The 15,121-nt window shown below is 49.0% G+C and overlaps 4 protein-coding genes across 4 annotated transcripts; 2 read left to right on the top strand and 2 right to left on the bottom strand.

Moving 5' to 3' along the window:
* Positions 1-1,839: 1,839 nt before the first annotated feature.
* N7516_011214 (class I SAM-dependent DNA methyltransferase) lies at positions 1,840-3,543 on the bottom strand (the record flags this gene model as incomplete). Its single annotated transcript, XM_057223932.1, has 1 exon — positions 1,840-3,543. One exon carries the CDS (start codon positions 3,541-3,543, stop codon positions 1,840-1,842), a length of 1,704 nt encoding a protein of 567 aa, XP_057069072.1.
* Positions 3,544-4,600: 1,057 nt separating this feature from the next.
* N7516_011213 (non-ribosomal peptide synthetase) lies at positions 4,601-10,729 on the top strand (the record flags this gene model as incomplete). The annotated part of the gene is made up of 2 exons (XM_057223931.1): positions 4,601-7,837; positions 7,895-10,729. 2 exons carry the CDS (start codon positions 4,601-4,603, stop codon positions 10,727-10,729), a joined length of 6,072 nt encoding a protein of 2,023 aa, XP_057069071.1.
* Positions 10,730-13,388: 2,659 nt separating this feature from the next.
* On the top strand, positions 13,389-14,430 carry N7516_011212 (uncharacterized protein; the record flags this gene model as incomplete). The annotated part of the gene is made up of 2 exons (XM_057223930.1): positions 13,389-13,879; positions 13,929-14,430. 2 exons carry the CDS (start codon positions 13,389-13,391, stop codon positions 14,428-14,430), a joined length of 993 nt encoding a protein of 330 aa, XP_057069070.1.
* A 92-nt stretch (positions 14,431-14,522) lies between these two features.
* Positions 14,523-14,861, bottom strand: N7516_011211 (LysM peptidoglycan-binding domain-containing protein; the record flags this gene model as incomplete). The annotated part of the gene is made up of 3 exons (XM_057223929.1): positions 14,523-14,619; positions 14,688-14,779; positions 14,835-14,861. The coding sequence occupies 3 exons, from the start codon at positions 14,859-14,861 to the stop codon at positions 14,523-14,525; spliced, it is 216 nt and encodes a 71-aa protein (XP_057069069.1).
* Between the last annotated feature and the right edge of the window lie 260 nt (positions 14,862-15,121).

Raw genomic sequence — 15,121 nt, 5'->3', positions numbered from 1 at the left:
GTGAAGATGCATGTGATCGCACTTTCCAGGACTTCATTATTATTACTGTAGCTAGCATTCTCTCTCTTCCTTTTTCTCTCCAGAGTCAATATTATCACCTTCTGGGTTAACACCTTTCCTGCGTAGCCTTCATATTCACTGACACTTAGTGATTATATAATCAAGTAATGCCTACAGACCGCAGCTAGTTCAACCAATAGAAAACCATGCGATCTTACAGAATGGCAGTCGGTTGGATTCATGATCACGTGTTCCTTATCGTGTTTGTTATGCCGCCTTTGCTGGTCGAGTGGTCTCTCGGCCTACCTGTTTCACACGGAAGATCCTAGTATATTGTCCCAAATAACCCCTTCCTATCAGCTATTGCAATCTGCCAACTTCCGTGTTACTATCTCGACATATTATTGGGTTTTCTGCACTTTTCTTCCTATTCGCCCCCCTCATTTCCCTTTATTCTTGCCGTTCTTCTCCCGCCCCCGCGTATCTATCACTTATACCAGTGCTTCCCATGCGCTTATTATCATAATTGTGGTTTACCTTAGTACAAGGCGAACACTTTTATCTATTTACCAGGTTCTATCCTAATTTAAAACCGATGATGAAAATCTTATACTGCCCTCTACGCCTATAATTTGGGCCGGTCCGTTTCTTCCATCTGCTAGTTATATAGAACTAAACTTACACAATTTAGTCATCCGGGAAATAAAGAAGATACCGAGACGTATTCTATGTCTTCTATAATATCTCGATTCCTGCAATATCAACTTCTATAATTAATCAAAGCGTATGAAATGTTCTCCAAGTAAAATACGATATGGCGTATTAGTGGCTATACGCAGTGACCTTAAGTTTAGTCCAGGGTGCAGGTTTTGCAGAAGCCTGTTCTCAGAACTCAAACTTGAAGCTACAATTCATGTTAGTGAACGTAGGTTTGCACCCTGGGAATGAATCATACAGACGTCTGGAGTCCGCTTGATCCCCCGTTCCTGGCGGAGTGCTAAGAAACTGCGCGGATGAACCTGTTGCCTGGCATGTATAGGTAATGCACCTGTAGATCATACCGGGGTTCGTAATTCTCATTGGGAGGATCATCTCTCCATTTCCCTCCGCCTTTGTCTTTTGGCTAGCACTTGAGCCCCAACCAGGGCCTTTTCCAGGTCTGTAGGATTGAAAGGTAACAAGAGATGCTCGCTTGAACAAGTGTGCCATGAAGATCTAGAATCTGGGACTCAGTCAATGCCGGTATGAGCCGTGACGTCGTAGTTCTTTTCCGTCAGCACGATCCCAAGTGGGGAATTTGCTTCCAAATGCGGATATATACGATCTCAGCTTGGTGGTTCTAGCTTTGGCACCGATACTTGATGCAAGAACAGGAGACTCCCTCGCCACTCACGTCAAAATGTGAAAAATAGGAGGGATTATAAGAAGCATTTGAAGATGATGCCCCTACCGCTACAGGTTTACGGAAGATATAGATGAGAAGATAGAAGGAAGAAAGTAAAGAAAGGAAGGATGATTATTTATATAGTAGGAATAATATAAAAACATGGAATAATCTAATAATACTACCAGTCTTGGCCTTATAACGAAGAAATATCAGAATATTGTATTAAATTACTATGTAATCTGACATATATAAGCCACGTATAGAAAAAGCATGGAGTCACATAGTAAAAAGCAACAGAAGTTAGGTCCGTCGTGAAACCCAAAGAGTCAACTGAATTTTCAACTCCATTTCCTAGGGACACCCCTCCGCAAATGACCCCATGGTGGTTTGCCGGAGTAAGTCAGTTCTGATGGGAAGAGGTCGCTAATGTCCCTGCATCCAGACGCATAGCCTTAGTTTTTCTCCGGAGCCCTGGAAATTAGTACATTCCCGCGGTCCACTCGTTCAAATCGGAAGAATGTACTGTATATACCATCGCCAGTGGTTGGGGACGTCCACGAATAATGGCGTTGACGAGAGACCAGTTTCCAGCCTTGAGGCTCTCCGAAGGCCTCCATGTTACCAAGGTGGTTGGTGGAGTGCATATAAGACAGACCCTTCTCATGGAGATGCTCATTGTAAGAGTCCGGGATCTCATCAACCGAAACAGTTATGGATTTGTTGGCAATAATGAAGCATTGGACAAAAAAACTTGCAAATTCTTCGGGAGAAAGAAAGTGCAGTGCGCCAAAAGACACGACATGGTCTACCTCGCCATGCCGGGAATACTGAAGTAAACAAGTCTGTAACCCAGAAATGTCGACTTGATCATAAACGCCTGTTTTCCGGCACAAGTTCACCATGCCGGGAGAAAGATCAAACCCAATTAAACTTCCTGCCCTCTCGGCATTTCTGAATCCGTTTTCGGTCAGCAGACGGCCAAAGAAGCCTGTGCCGCAAGCCAAGTCTAAAACGGTTCCTTGAAAGTCATAGTTTTCCAACAAATGCCGAAAGTTGTGTTTGTCCTGGCTGTTTGTCTGGCCCTGATCGTCGTACTCCGGGGCTACCTCGTCATAGGCAGTGGCGACTTTGATGCACTCCTTCTGGCGGAAGTCATGATGGGCACAATAGTTGGCAATGAAGACATTGACCGCAGCAGGGAGACCCCCAGGAAGACTCTCAATAATTGAAAGATCCTGCAAATCATTTCCGGTTTGCAGGAAAGTCATAGCTTGGGAGTTGGCACTCGTAACGAAGACCCCCATTTTGCCATTGACGCGAAGATTCACTTCGCATCCCATATGACTGCCACGGAACATGCCAGCTTCAAAAGCTTCCAGAGCCGCATGCTGAAGATTTTGGAAAAGTATCGGGTTGTCTTCCCGGTTGACAAGTTCTTTGCATGACTTAAGGTCAGATCCGGCACCAGAAGTGTGGAAGCGTTCCTTCCCGGAGAGTATCTTGACGCAGGGATTCAAGGCAACTGCAGAATCCCCCAGCTCGATGACAGTGACTGTATATTCGTCTCCGTCAATAAACTCCTGGATGACAATGTGATCGCTATACTGGTCGATAAGGTCCTGCAATTCGGCAGAAGCCATAGGCCCACCGACATTAATTCTTCGCCCCCCGGATGCACTCAGCTGCTTGTCAAGTTGGCAAAGGGCATACCGGAGCTCCCTCTCGTCATGGCAGACGTAGTTCTCGGTCGGTTCGCTTATGTAACCATTGGAGGGCTTGACGGATAGAGGAAATTGCAGCATACCAGGAACACACGAAGCTCCCCGTTGCCTGGCATGCTTATAGAAGGAATCCTTTATCCGAGATCGGCCCCGGCTGCAGAATCCAGCTGATGGGACGTCCAATGATTCAAAGTATTGGCTAGCTTGCATTCCAGTCACGGGGTCTTCTGCTGTGCTCCAGAGGAGGTTGATATAGAAGTCAAAGCCCTCCCGCAATACAGAGTCTATTTTCCCCTTGAATTTTTCTTCACAAATAAAGCGACGTTCAAACGTGTGCTGCGAGCTCGCCATCTCAAAGCGAGATATTCCATTTTCCAACTCCCCACGGCCCCGGTCAGGGCCTTCGTAGGAAAACTGGAGCACGCAAATCCTCATTCTAGTTGCAAAAGAGTGTGAAGAGAAATCGAAATAAGTGGGAGGTAATAGAGCGGTATACAATCGGTACAAGCTTGCTACTACTTATATGGCCACCCCGGACCCATGCTTGAGCCCGTTTCGGGTTGATATGGCGGCAAGCTGTGACTAAACTTGGCATTCTTTCGGGTCAACCTACTTGCGTAAAACGTTTTGGATAGTTAGGTGACGGTCACTAAAGTGACATTACCAGTAGGCATCAGGTTACATGTTTGCGTATACTCAGCTGAAGCAAGCTGCCAGTAATTATTTGGGACATTTCTGGCACGGACGCAACCATACAATGAGCTCAGGGGCCCTTCCATTGAGTTACATACCATACTATTGGAAATTAGCAACTAAAAATCCCGCACTCCAGGAAATACAGCATATGCTGGTGAGCTAGATGATTGCAAAATTGCAGAATCAGGGGGTGTTGACAGAAATCTGGGTGCGACGAGCGTATTGGCATGAATTACATTGGTCAAGTTCTCCAATATACAAAACAAGTCCGGTATTGACAAATTTGAGCGGACAAAAACGATCTCAGGTTTCTCTGCAATCAAGACCAGCTGGGCATGAAGAACCACTGTATTTAAACTTCATTCCTGACAGGTGTTAAAAGTGCCTAATGCGGCGGAGTGAGTCCGTGCCGACCCGGCAGGATCATGCGGAGTACTTGGGTAGAGTTGAATAAGGTATGTAGCATTCCTCCGTGTATGCCAGTTAATACCGTATATAGATACGGCCACGTTACACTTGACAGGATGACACCTTGCTTGTAAGTGAGCTGGAAGCGGGCGTAGTGGGTTGCAGTGAACTTGTCAGAAGCATTGGGGCTGGCTGAGACTAGCCAGGGGTACCACGACCTGCACAGCCTGGTGACGGATGAGGTATGTACGAACTTCACTCCACGACAAGAAAACCTCGGTCTGCCCTTCCTTCGTTCATGACTCTACTACTCAGCCCATTCCTGAAAACCTTATACTTGTGCTTTTATCTGAACATTGTGTCGACCTGATTCCGAATCAACGACGAAATGACGGGTGATTCGTTTCACGAGGTCGAACGTCGGTCTGATCGAGAAAGCTATCCAGGGGAATCATTATATCTGACCGAGATGCTCAGCAAAGGTGATGTTTCACGTCTCCGCTCTTTGAATGGATCACCCCCGCTACAGGAGGACAGCTGTATTCATGAGCTCATCAGGCGCCGTTGCTTGTCCCAGCCCGCTGATGCGGCAGTCTGTGCATGGGATGGGGACCTCAGCTATTGGGACCTGGACCAGCTGTCCTCACAGCTAGCAACTCAGCTTATATCGCGTGGGACAGGTCCCAATTCTGTCGTCGCTACGCTGTTGAATAAGTCCAAATGGACTCCAGTCGTGGTGCTAGCAATTTTGAAAACTGGCGGGGCCTTCGTCTTACTTGATTCGGCATCCCCTTTGCCTCGCCTAAATCAAGCCTGCGAAACGTCGCGCGCAAGGCTAATTGTCTGCAGCAACGCGCTCCTGGCCACAGCAAAACGCCTAGGGCCGGAAGTGCTCCCTGTGTGTGATGAACAGTTTCTGTCTAAATCCAGCACGGCTATCGTTGTGGGAAGCCTAGGTTTCCCCAGTAGCAACCTGGCTTATGTTGTTTTCACCTCAGGTTCTACGGGGAAACCAAAGGGTGTACAGGTTTCCCACCGGTCATTCTGCAGTATGGCTCGACCGTATATCGACAGAATAGGCTATAGCCGACAGACGCGTGCCTTGGCCTTCTCTTCTTACGCGTTTGACGTTAGCATATCGGATATGCTGATCCCGTTGATCGCGGGGGGTTGTATCTGTATACCTTCGGAGAGTGACCTTCTAAACAACCTGCCAAGGGCAGCCGCTTATTTCCGCGCCAACTTCGCCGATATGACACCTACGCTCTTGCGAACGCTGCGTCCGGAACAGATACCCAGTTTCCGGACAATTGTCGTGGGTGGCGAACCCGTCTCTCAAGACGTTATGACAACTTGGGGTCCCCATGTAACACTTGTCAATGTGTATGGGCCTGCCGAATGTGCCATCAACGCCACTGTGAACGTCGGTGTGACGCCGCAGACAGATTCCTCAAATGTCGGACTGCCTATTGGTGCTCGACTGTGGATCGTGCACCAGGAGGACCAGGAGAGACTCATGCCAATTGGTACCGCCGGCGAGCTCCTCATCGAGGGCCCCATTGTGGGGGACGGGTATGCCAACGATCCAGAACAGACTGCGGGAGCATTTATTGAACCACCAAGATGGTTGGCCCACTTCCGGCACAACTTATTCTCGAGGAAGCTTTACAAGACAGGAGACCGTGGGAGCATCCAACCTGACGGTTCTTTGAAAATCTTGGGCCGTAAAGATACCCAAGTAAAATTGCGGGGACAACGTATTGAATTGTCCGAGATCGAACATCATGTCCACCAGCGTATGCATAAATTCCACAGTGTGGTTGCGGAAATTATTTCTCCCCTGGAAGGGGACCGAAGTGCATATTTAGCCGTGTTTCTATGTGACACAAAGCTGCACTCCGCTTCCAACCAAGCGATGTTCGCTGAGCCAACAACTCATGCGAGAGCGCAGGTGGTGACAGCACATAATCAACTGAACAGTCAGTTGCCTGGATACATGCTTCCCGGGGTGTTCCTAAACTTATCCTCCCTACCATTGACGGCCACGGGCAAACTCGATCGTCGACGGCTGCAGGCAGAGGCAGCATCTCTCTCACCAGAAGAGCTGTTCAGGTATAACCTTCTGTCCGCCGTGGGGAGGCGCGAACCCAGCAACCCCACCGAGAGCCAGCTGCAGCAAATCTGGGCCCAGGTGTTAAGTTTACCGCGCGAAGTGATAGGCGTTGATGAGGATTTCTTCCGTCTGAGAGGTGACTCATTTTCCGCTATGCAGGTGGCCAAAAAAGCCCGCGCAGCCGGCCTGACTTGCCAGGTAGCAGACATCTTCCGCTGCAAAACTATCTCGGTCCTGGCACGATCTTTGGGTGAGGTGACTCAATCTCGCGTGGGGACGCCTGAGGAGCAGGTGGAGGAGCCATTCTGTCCGACTTCAACCCCGCAGCCATTTCTGGGACAGCTCCTACCAAAACAATTTAGCAACTTCCTATACTATATGCTGCCAGAGATAGGTGTGCTACCGGCAGCGGTGAAAGATGCATATCCATGCTCTCCGATTCAGCGAGGTATGCTAATATCTCAGTCACAAGACCCTGAGGCATACAATTGCCGAATCGTTTGTCAGATTACTTCTCGAACGGAACCCGTGGACCTGATCCGGGTGGCGGACTCGTGGCAGCAAGTCATCCAGCGTCATGACATCTTGCGGACTATATTTATGGGGAACGTGACCGGAACGGGGTACCACGATCAAGTTGTGCTGAAGAAAGTGACAGCGGACATTGATATGTTGGGACGTATTGAAGATACCGCAACAATGGAAAAAGCGTTTGGTGCTGGCGTCACATTCCCCGGAGGAAGGCAGCCCATGCATCGGTTGACCTTGTGGTCAGTCCCCGCAGGAGACGCTTTCTGTAAGCTCGAAATCAGTCATACCCTTATTGATGCAATTTCAATGGACATCATCCTGCGTGACATCTCACGGGCATACAACGGGCAACTGCGTGGCTCTCCGGGGCTTCAATATGGTGACTACATTGCGATGTTGCAGTCACAATCCGATGAGCCAAATCGTCATTACTGGGTCAGGTACCTTGAACATGTTGAGCCGTGCCTCTTCCCTCGCCTTAACCAAAGCAGCCAGGACGATGATAAAGCAGAATGGAAGTCTCTGAGCCTTGATATTGAACTGGACTCGACTTGGTGGAACTACTGCAAGGCACACAGCGTTACCTCAGCCCACATATTCCAAGTAGCTTGGGGTTTGGTCCTTCGCTGCTACACAGGTTGCGATCAGGTCTGCTTTGGCTATCTGAACTCAGGAAGAGATGTAGCTCTCCCTGGAGTTGACGATGGCGTGGGACCTTTCATCAACCTGCTTGTTTCACGAATGTTACTTGACCCTGGGGGCTCCCTGCGGCAAGTCATGCAGCAAAGCCAAGCGGACTTTTCGCAAGCGTTAGGCCATCAGAATTTTGTCTTGGCTGATGTTTTTCACTCTTTGAATCTCTCGGGCAACGCACTCTTCAACACGGGCATGTCACTGTACAGGATTCAAAGCGGCAAGCACGACAATGCCCCTGCCTCGACAATATCTCTTGAAACTATTGATGGCGGAGACAATCCTGAGGTAAGTGAACCTATCTGGCCTATTCGATGAATTCCACGCTAAGACAGCGGAACGCAGCATGATGTAGCAGTCCTGATTGGTATGTGCGAGGACATAGCTACGATTACTTTCACCTGCCGGACTAAGATCATTTCCGAAACGGACATGGCAAAGCTGGGAGAGGCCTTCCGAGAAGCTGCCTCCGTAATTATTGCGACTGACCCTGACTCGGTAATCGGGAAACTTCCACTATTTTCACGTCATAGTTCTCGGCTCGTCTCACAAAGAATCTGGGGTATGCATGAGGCAGAGAAATATTGGCAATCGCAAATGGACAATTATAGCGGGGAAGCATTTCCAACACTTCCTCCAAATTGCACCCCCAAAGCCAATGCATCCATAACTTTGTCCGCACCAAAAGAGGAAGGGCCATATCTCTCTGACGATAAGAGTTCCTGTCTGCTGCAGCTTGCCTGGGCCGTTGTCATATCTCAGTACACCGGCTCTGATGACGTCCTGTTTCAGGTCATGGATGCAGGGCTGGAAGACGGGGTAGCCCCGATGAGGATACGCATCGATCCTTCCGACCTCATATCCGACAAGCTCAGGGCAATTAAAGAAGATAGGGAATTTCGGAGGTATCTTCAACGATGCACAGCTGGGACCACCCCTGCCTCTTATCGTAAGCTTGAGGCTGTCTGCCAATCTCACAATCTCCTGGTTGTGCAGCAGTCGAAAAGCAAAGTCACCAGCATGGCGAAAGGCCATGAAGGCGTTGGGTTTGCACTTGTGGTATCCTGTCGGTTATTTAAAGACAATACTACAAAGGTGCAAGTACATTTCGACGATACCTGGATAGACAGCATGCAGGCGCAGCGATTCGGCTACCAGCTCAGCCATATTGTCGGACAGCTAATTCAAATGCCTACCAAGAGGATAGGAGACGTTCGAACACTCAGCCCCAGGGATATCGAGCAGCTTGGCCAGTGGAACAGTACTGTCCCTACACCGGTCGAGATGTGTGTACACGACGTGATATATAATAATGCTGCTGCCCATCCGGAAGCTCCTGCTGTATGCGCGTGGGACGGGGAATTCACATACAAGCAACTGGATGAGTACGCAACCAGGCTTGCATGGCGTTTGAAGGATCTGCATGTCCGGCCTGGGGTCGTCGTGCCCATTTGCCAAGAAAAAACATGCTGGACCGCCGTTGCCATCTTAGCCGTTTTAAAGGCTGGAGGAGCTTTCACTCTCCTCTCGCCAACGCTGCCCAGCGATCGCTTGGCGGTAATTGGGCATGACCTCAATGCACCCGTCGCGATTTCTACGTCGCAGTCTGCTCCAGTCTGTCATCAGCTAGCAGCGGAGGTCATCATATCCGAAGACCTTGAGTCAGCACAGTTTGAAAAGGTCACCCCTCTACCACAACCATCCCTTTGCCCTGCGAACCCTCTTTATGTGGTGTATACTTCTGGATCCACAGGAAAGCCTAAGGGAGTCGTGATCAGTCACACCTCGTACATCACCGGTGCTATATCGCAGGATCATGTTCGATCCATAGGCCCGTCATCTCGTGCCCTCCAGTTCGCTTCTTACATGTTCGACGTGAGTGTTGCGGATTACCTACGGACATTACTAGCTGGTGGCTGCGTGTGCGTTCCTCGGGAGGACGAGTTGAAGGACAACCTCGTGGAGGTTATTCGCCGACTACATGTGAATAGGATGGATATTACCCCCTCTGTTCTACGGCTTCTATCGCCAGAAGCCATTCCTTCCGTGAAAACAATAACTGTTGGTGGGGAGGCCCTGGCTCGAAAGGACGTGGAGCGGTGGAGTCAAAACGTGCAGCTTATAAACTGCTATGGTCCGGCTGAGTGCTCCTACTGTGTGACTGCATCACAAATACTCAGCAATCGGTCAGATCCCGTTAATATTGGTCGCGGCTTAGGCGCTATCTGCTGGGTTGTTGATCCTGACGACCACAGGAAGCTCGTCCCTATCGGTGCTGTTGGTGAGTTGGTGGTCGAAGGGCCTCTTGTGGGTTCTGGATACCTTCACAACAACCAGATGACTGCCAAAGCTTTCATAACGGATAGCCCTCCGTGGCTGAGCCGGTTGGGCCGGACTGGAACTCTGTACAAGAGTGGCGATCTAGTGCAGTACTGTACGGATGGTTCGTTTCGGTTTATCGGGCGTAAAGACACGCAGGTAAAAATATACGGGCAACGCCTCGAGCTTGGGGAGGTCGAGTACCATGTGGGCCAGTGTTTTCCACATGCCAGTGAAGTTATTGCTGAGGTAGTCCAACCGTCGCTGCCCGGAGATGAAGCGCAGACCTTGTTGGCGGCTTTCGTTTGGACTGGTGAGACCAACTCTAAGGACGATCAGGCGGGTCAAGTCCTTAGACCTCCCACGGCCGAATTCATAGCCGATGCACAGCAAGCACGACAAAAACTGAGCCAACGCATTCCCGGTTATATGGTTCCTCGAGTTTTCATTCCCGTGAACAGGATTCCTTTGACACAGAACGGAAAAGTTGATCGTCGTTTGCTCCGGCTGCACATCTCCCAAATGTCCCGCGAGGAGCTATCTATGTCACCCACCTCTAAAGAAAAGACCAAGCGGGCACCTACGACAAAGACAGAGCACCTGCTACGCACGCTTATTTCACAAGTACTAAAGAAACATCCAGACGAAGTAGGTATGGATGACGACGTGTTCCAGCTTGGTATGGATTCTGTTGTTGTGTTTCGATTCGTGCTACTTGCGAAGCAACATGGTCTTGACATCGCTGCAACCGAGGTGTTTCGCAGGCCAAAAATCTCGGATCTAGCAGAATCGTATGAGTCCGCCCGTGAAAGTACTATAGATGAACCGCTACCCATTACCGCTCCATCGACCTCAAATTGAATGAGCGTCTGTTGGAGAATCCTTCCTAGATGGGATGTTCCTTTGTACTAGGGATACTGAGCCTTTTCTTTACCAGTTTGCTAGCGCTTAGTCTGCCAATTTAGGCCTTTATGAAGGCCCTGCTCTACTAGTTTGAATACTACGCTAGATCATCTATAGTATCTACCCTATAAATAGTACTATATGCTAATATAAGGGAGGGAAGAAGGTAGCCCGATGTAAATTACGGCCTATTGCTATCCCGGATAGTAATTCCGAATCTAGAAGTATAAATGTACGACTACCCGGTCCTTGCCAAGCAACTCAACACCCGCAGGGGTGGGTTACTTGGCAAGAACCGCGCCCTTTCGTTATGACGTATTTCCTTGATAAGATGTAGTGCTCCAAAAATTGAGGTCAGCAGCAATGCTATCAACGAACTAACTATCACAGTATAAACGACCCTATGGGGGCTAATCCCTTCTAGGTATAGTCTGCGGTAGGCTGAGTGCCTCAGTGATGCTCAGTGTGAGCAACACTGAATAATCAGGGAGCATCCAATGAGCACTCACTAAGCACTCACTGGGCATGATCACTGATCTGAGTCCGTGCTGACATCTACTCAGTCGGCATCTCAAATAGGAAAGCCCCACCCTCCAGGGAAAATCCGGTACGTATAGGTACATATGTACCGGATAATGCCTGGCACTTGAGACCTTTCCCCTTCCATTTTAGTGTCTCATGCCGCTTTTTGATCTCAGAGTTAAATTGAGCACGCCCCTGAACACTCTGACCCGCTCACAGATCATTATATAAGTTGATTAAGCATCATGTGATAGTCACATGTGTAATCTCATATGAGCGATCTGATTTGCTCTCTGAGTAGAGGATTGAACGACCTGAGTAAGCTACATCAATAAAATGCGAGACGCTAGCATTCCCACCTAGATCGCCCCATCCCATCCCATCAAAAACGGACTGACGCCGTCAACATGACCGTTCATCCTAGCGGTCTCGATCCTATCTAAGCGAAAAACCCGCAGTGGAGCTACTCAATTGACCTATCAATCTCCTATATCAGCCTATGCTCCTGACTCCGCCAAAATCTGACATCCCTTGAAGAGAAAAATTGTTTTATTACCAAATGGCCACCGAGCATACCTGTTCAGCGTGTAGCTGGTCACCAACACGTCAAGACGCATGTCGTTATAAGAAGTCACGTGAACCTTTCCTACGGCGTCAGCAATCGAGGGGTGTGGCCTTTAGGCTCAAGTTTGATCCTGAAAGAACGGTCTACCGAGCCACCTAACTTTGAGGTCTCTAATATCAGGTTTTTGGCATCAAGAACCTCATTTCTTATACCTCAAATCGTCGAAGAATGGTAGGAAGACGACAGGGCATGTTTTCTCCTTACCAAACGGATTCGAGGTCAGCCATTAAGTGAAATTTGACCAATGATGACCTTAGCCGATAGAGAACGCGTCACAAAACAGACCGCTGAATATTTGATACAGCTTCATAAGCTTCGCTCGGACCGAGTGGAAAGTATCGGCGGGCAACCAATCTACTCGGCCTTTCTTTTTCCTAATAGCTATAGTATTGGATATGGGCCTTTTTCATCCGACGATGAACTATGGGCTAAGATGTCGCCGGCCTTAAATCAAGTACCGGAGCAACCTTAGAAGCCCTTTCGTTCGAAATTACGTCAGCGGATGCCATCTACGACTCCCTATACTTTTACTCACGGCGATCTGGCTAATATCAACATTATTGTCGAGAACGGTAACCTAGCAGGGATTCTGGATTAGGAATCTTCGGCCTTTTCCCCTGCTTGGTGGGAATTTACCTGTGCAGGAATTGGTCTAGGGCAAGATGATAAAGAATGGAAAGATTTGCTTCGCAACCACCTGCCGGATCATACAGAGGCCCACAATTTTTGGTTGGATTTCTTTGCATTACGCAGCCATCCTAAGTTGAATGAGAGAGCACTGGCACTTCTTAAGGAATGTGATTCGAGTCTGCCAGAGAAGAAAACATGAGAATCGAAGAGAGCCACCGCTTTGTTCCACAAATTTTTCATAGGACTCGCAAGGCCTGTCTGTATTAGCGAGCTGCAGGTGAATAGACTACTTGGATGGACCTATCCCAGTTCACTTGTGACATTTTGCGCCCTACAGCGCGAATAATGTTCCCAAAGTGTGCGAAACTTAGCATCCATGACACGTCGTTCAAGGCTATCGATGGAACGAACCAAAGGCCAAAGCGCTTTTGAGGTCCATGCGAGTAAGGGCTTCCCTAAAGGGCATAAGCCGCCTGGGTCTCCATCCGCGCTCAGCACACAAGCTCTGTTCGATAGTAGCACCCACTATCCAGTAATTTCATGGGAAAGCGGTAATTTCATTGGATAGAAATCTCAATTGACCACAGACGCTGCCAATTATCCATAATATACTTGATGACGGCAACTTGTGTACTCAATAATGGATTAAAGGCTGGAAGCTGGTGCATTCCATCCGAAGTGGACACAACGAACCCACCCTCGTACTCATCTACTAGCACTCCATCTACCAGCACTCCCCTCAATTTCGAGGAAGTGCTACTGCCACGCATCGGGGACATCCACCCACATCCAGGAATATATAAAGTCGACGCTCCCCCTACTCCTCCAGACTCCACCACCATGGCACCCCATTTTTTCAACAAACTTTTCAAGCGCAAAAAGAAAGGGCCGGAAGAGCCCAGGTTTACATTGCGAGAATGTTCTCCAAACGCAATAGGAATCTGGGATTCGACCTGTGAGATCAACGGCGATATATTCAATCGATGGAAGCTGCCGATCCAACCAGAGCAACGCCCTCGCAGCCCTGGAGCTCGACAGAAAAGCTCCCAGCAGCAAAGTCCGCTCTTTCGTCTCCCGGCTGAGATCAGGAGGCTGATATATCTCGAGCTTATGGGCGATCGGCGAGTGCATATTCGGTATTTTTGGAGAAAGCCATCGCCGGAAGCGCACAGCAAGCCTCGCTGGCACTGGTGGCATGCTGTTTGTGACCATTCTGATGGATTTATCGATGATCCTTTTGAGGTCTGTTCAAATTCGGGCCGCGAGGGGTACATGCACATCCCGAGGCCCAAAATTGGCAGCGTGGAGTGGCTGAGATGTTGTCAAATCGGGTAAGTCGGTATCCTTCCACTGTCAGAGTATTGACTCATTATCATACAGATATGAAGAAGCATTGGAAGTTCTTTATGGGACGAATGTCTTTGTGATGAACGAGGCTATGGACACCCCTTATCTGATATCAAGGATTTTGGCACCGCGTTGTGCATCTCTTATGACATCTATGGACATCTCGTTTGCTGTTGGCTTCTGGGGCCCGGGACAAGCTGAGGAGGACTGGATGGCAACCTATTATGCGTTCTTTGGGTTAGTTGAGAAGAGTTTCCGCGGCGTGCTCCGGCTACGTGTGCTACTTCAAATGCCGCCCTGTGAGGCTCAAGAGCTTTTCGATACTCATGGAAAGGGGGAGGTGTTCCTCGAACCATGGAAAAAACTCTTGGAAGGTCGGGAGTGGACTCGACTGCAGCTTTGCGTTCCGTTCAATTGGCACGACTGGTTTCAAGAAATCAAAGGATCGATGTCTGAGCTTGCCAGATTGGAGCTTGTATCTACGTCATGGGCCGACCACTCACTTGCTCTCGCGGATTTGGCCTGGTCAACATAAATTTCTATGACCTATATTCTATGTCGAAATTGTGCTCCCCAATTCGGTTTCTAGCTCTTGGACGTGGTAGGTACTGGAGTTCTACTAATTGATCATCGTGATTGGGCTGGCAGTTCCATGCAGACAAAGACGGAGGCTTGCAAGCCGGCGCAGTTCGTGCTTACAGCCGGGTTCCAATTATAGAAGTCCCTACATAGTTTCAGTTAACCTGTAGGGCACACATCATACTGTGAAGCCTAGAGCAATGGGAGACTTACGTTTGAGCAACACCTGCCTGAGATGCGATATCCGCGCAGCCTTCTCCGCTCTGTACATCATAGAACCGAAGACAACCGGAAACCATTCCGGTCTAGCATGCCGTTAGTTTACTCACTGAGCGAGAGGGGTACTGCAAAGTGACTTACTTGGGTTGGTGTTAGGGTCACAGGCATAAGCGTGCCGGTACTAATGGTAGTTACCTATCCCGACTTTCCGATGCTAGCGATACTAACGCACGAACCGGACTGAAATTGTCTTGGTTTCTTTTGGGACGTGAAAATGCGACTATTGACAGAGCAACGGTGGGATCATCCTTCGGGATATGGGGATAACAAGAGCTTCCCCCGTGCAGATGTAGCCGCATTGAACCCCACTGTCAATCATATATGACAATATCTGAGTGACCACATCCCTTTAGTTGTCTCGTTCAACC

The sequence above is a fragment of the Penicillium verrucosum genome (genome assembly GCF_028828655.1).
Source record: "Penicillium verrucosum strain IBT 35672 chromosome Unknown utg000005l_segment0_segment0, whole genome shotgun sequence".
NCBI lineage: Eukaryota > Fungi > Ascomycota > Eurotiomycetes > Eurotiales > Aspergillaceae > Penicillium > Penicillium verrucosum.
The sequence above is the reverse complement of the archived record's forward strand: the minus strand, read 5'-3'. Positions and strand labels throughout refer to the sequence as shown.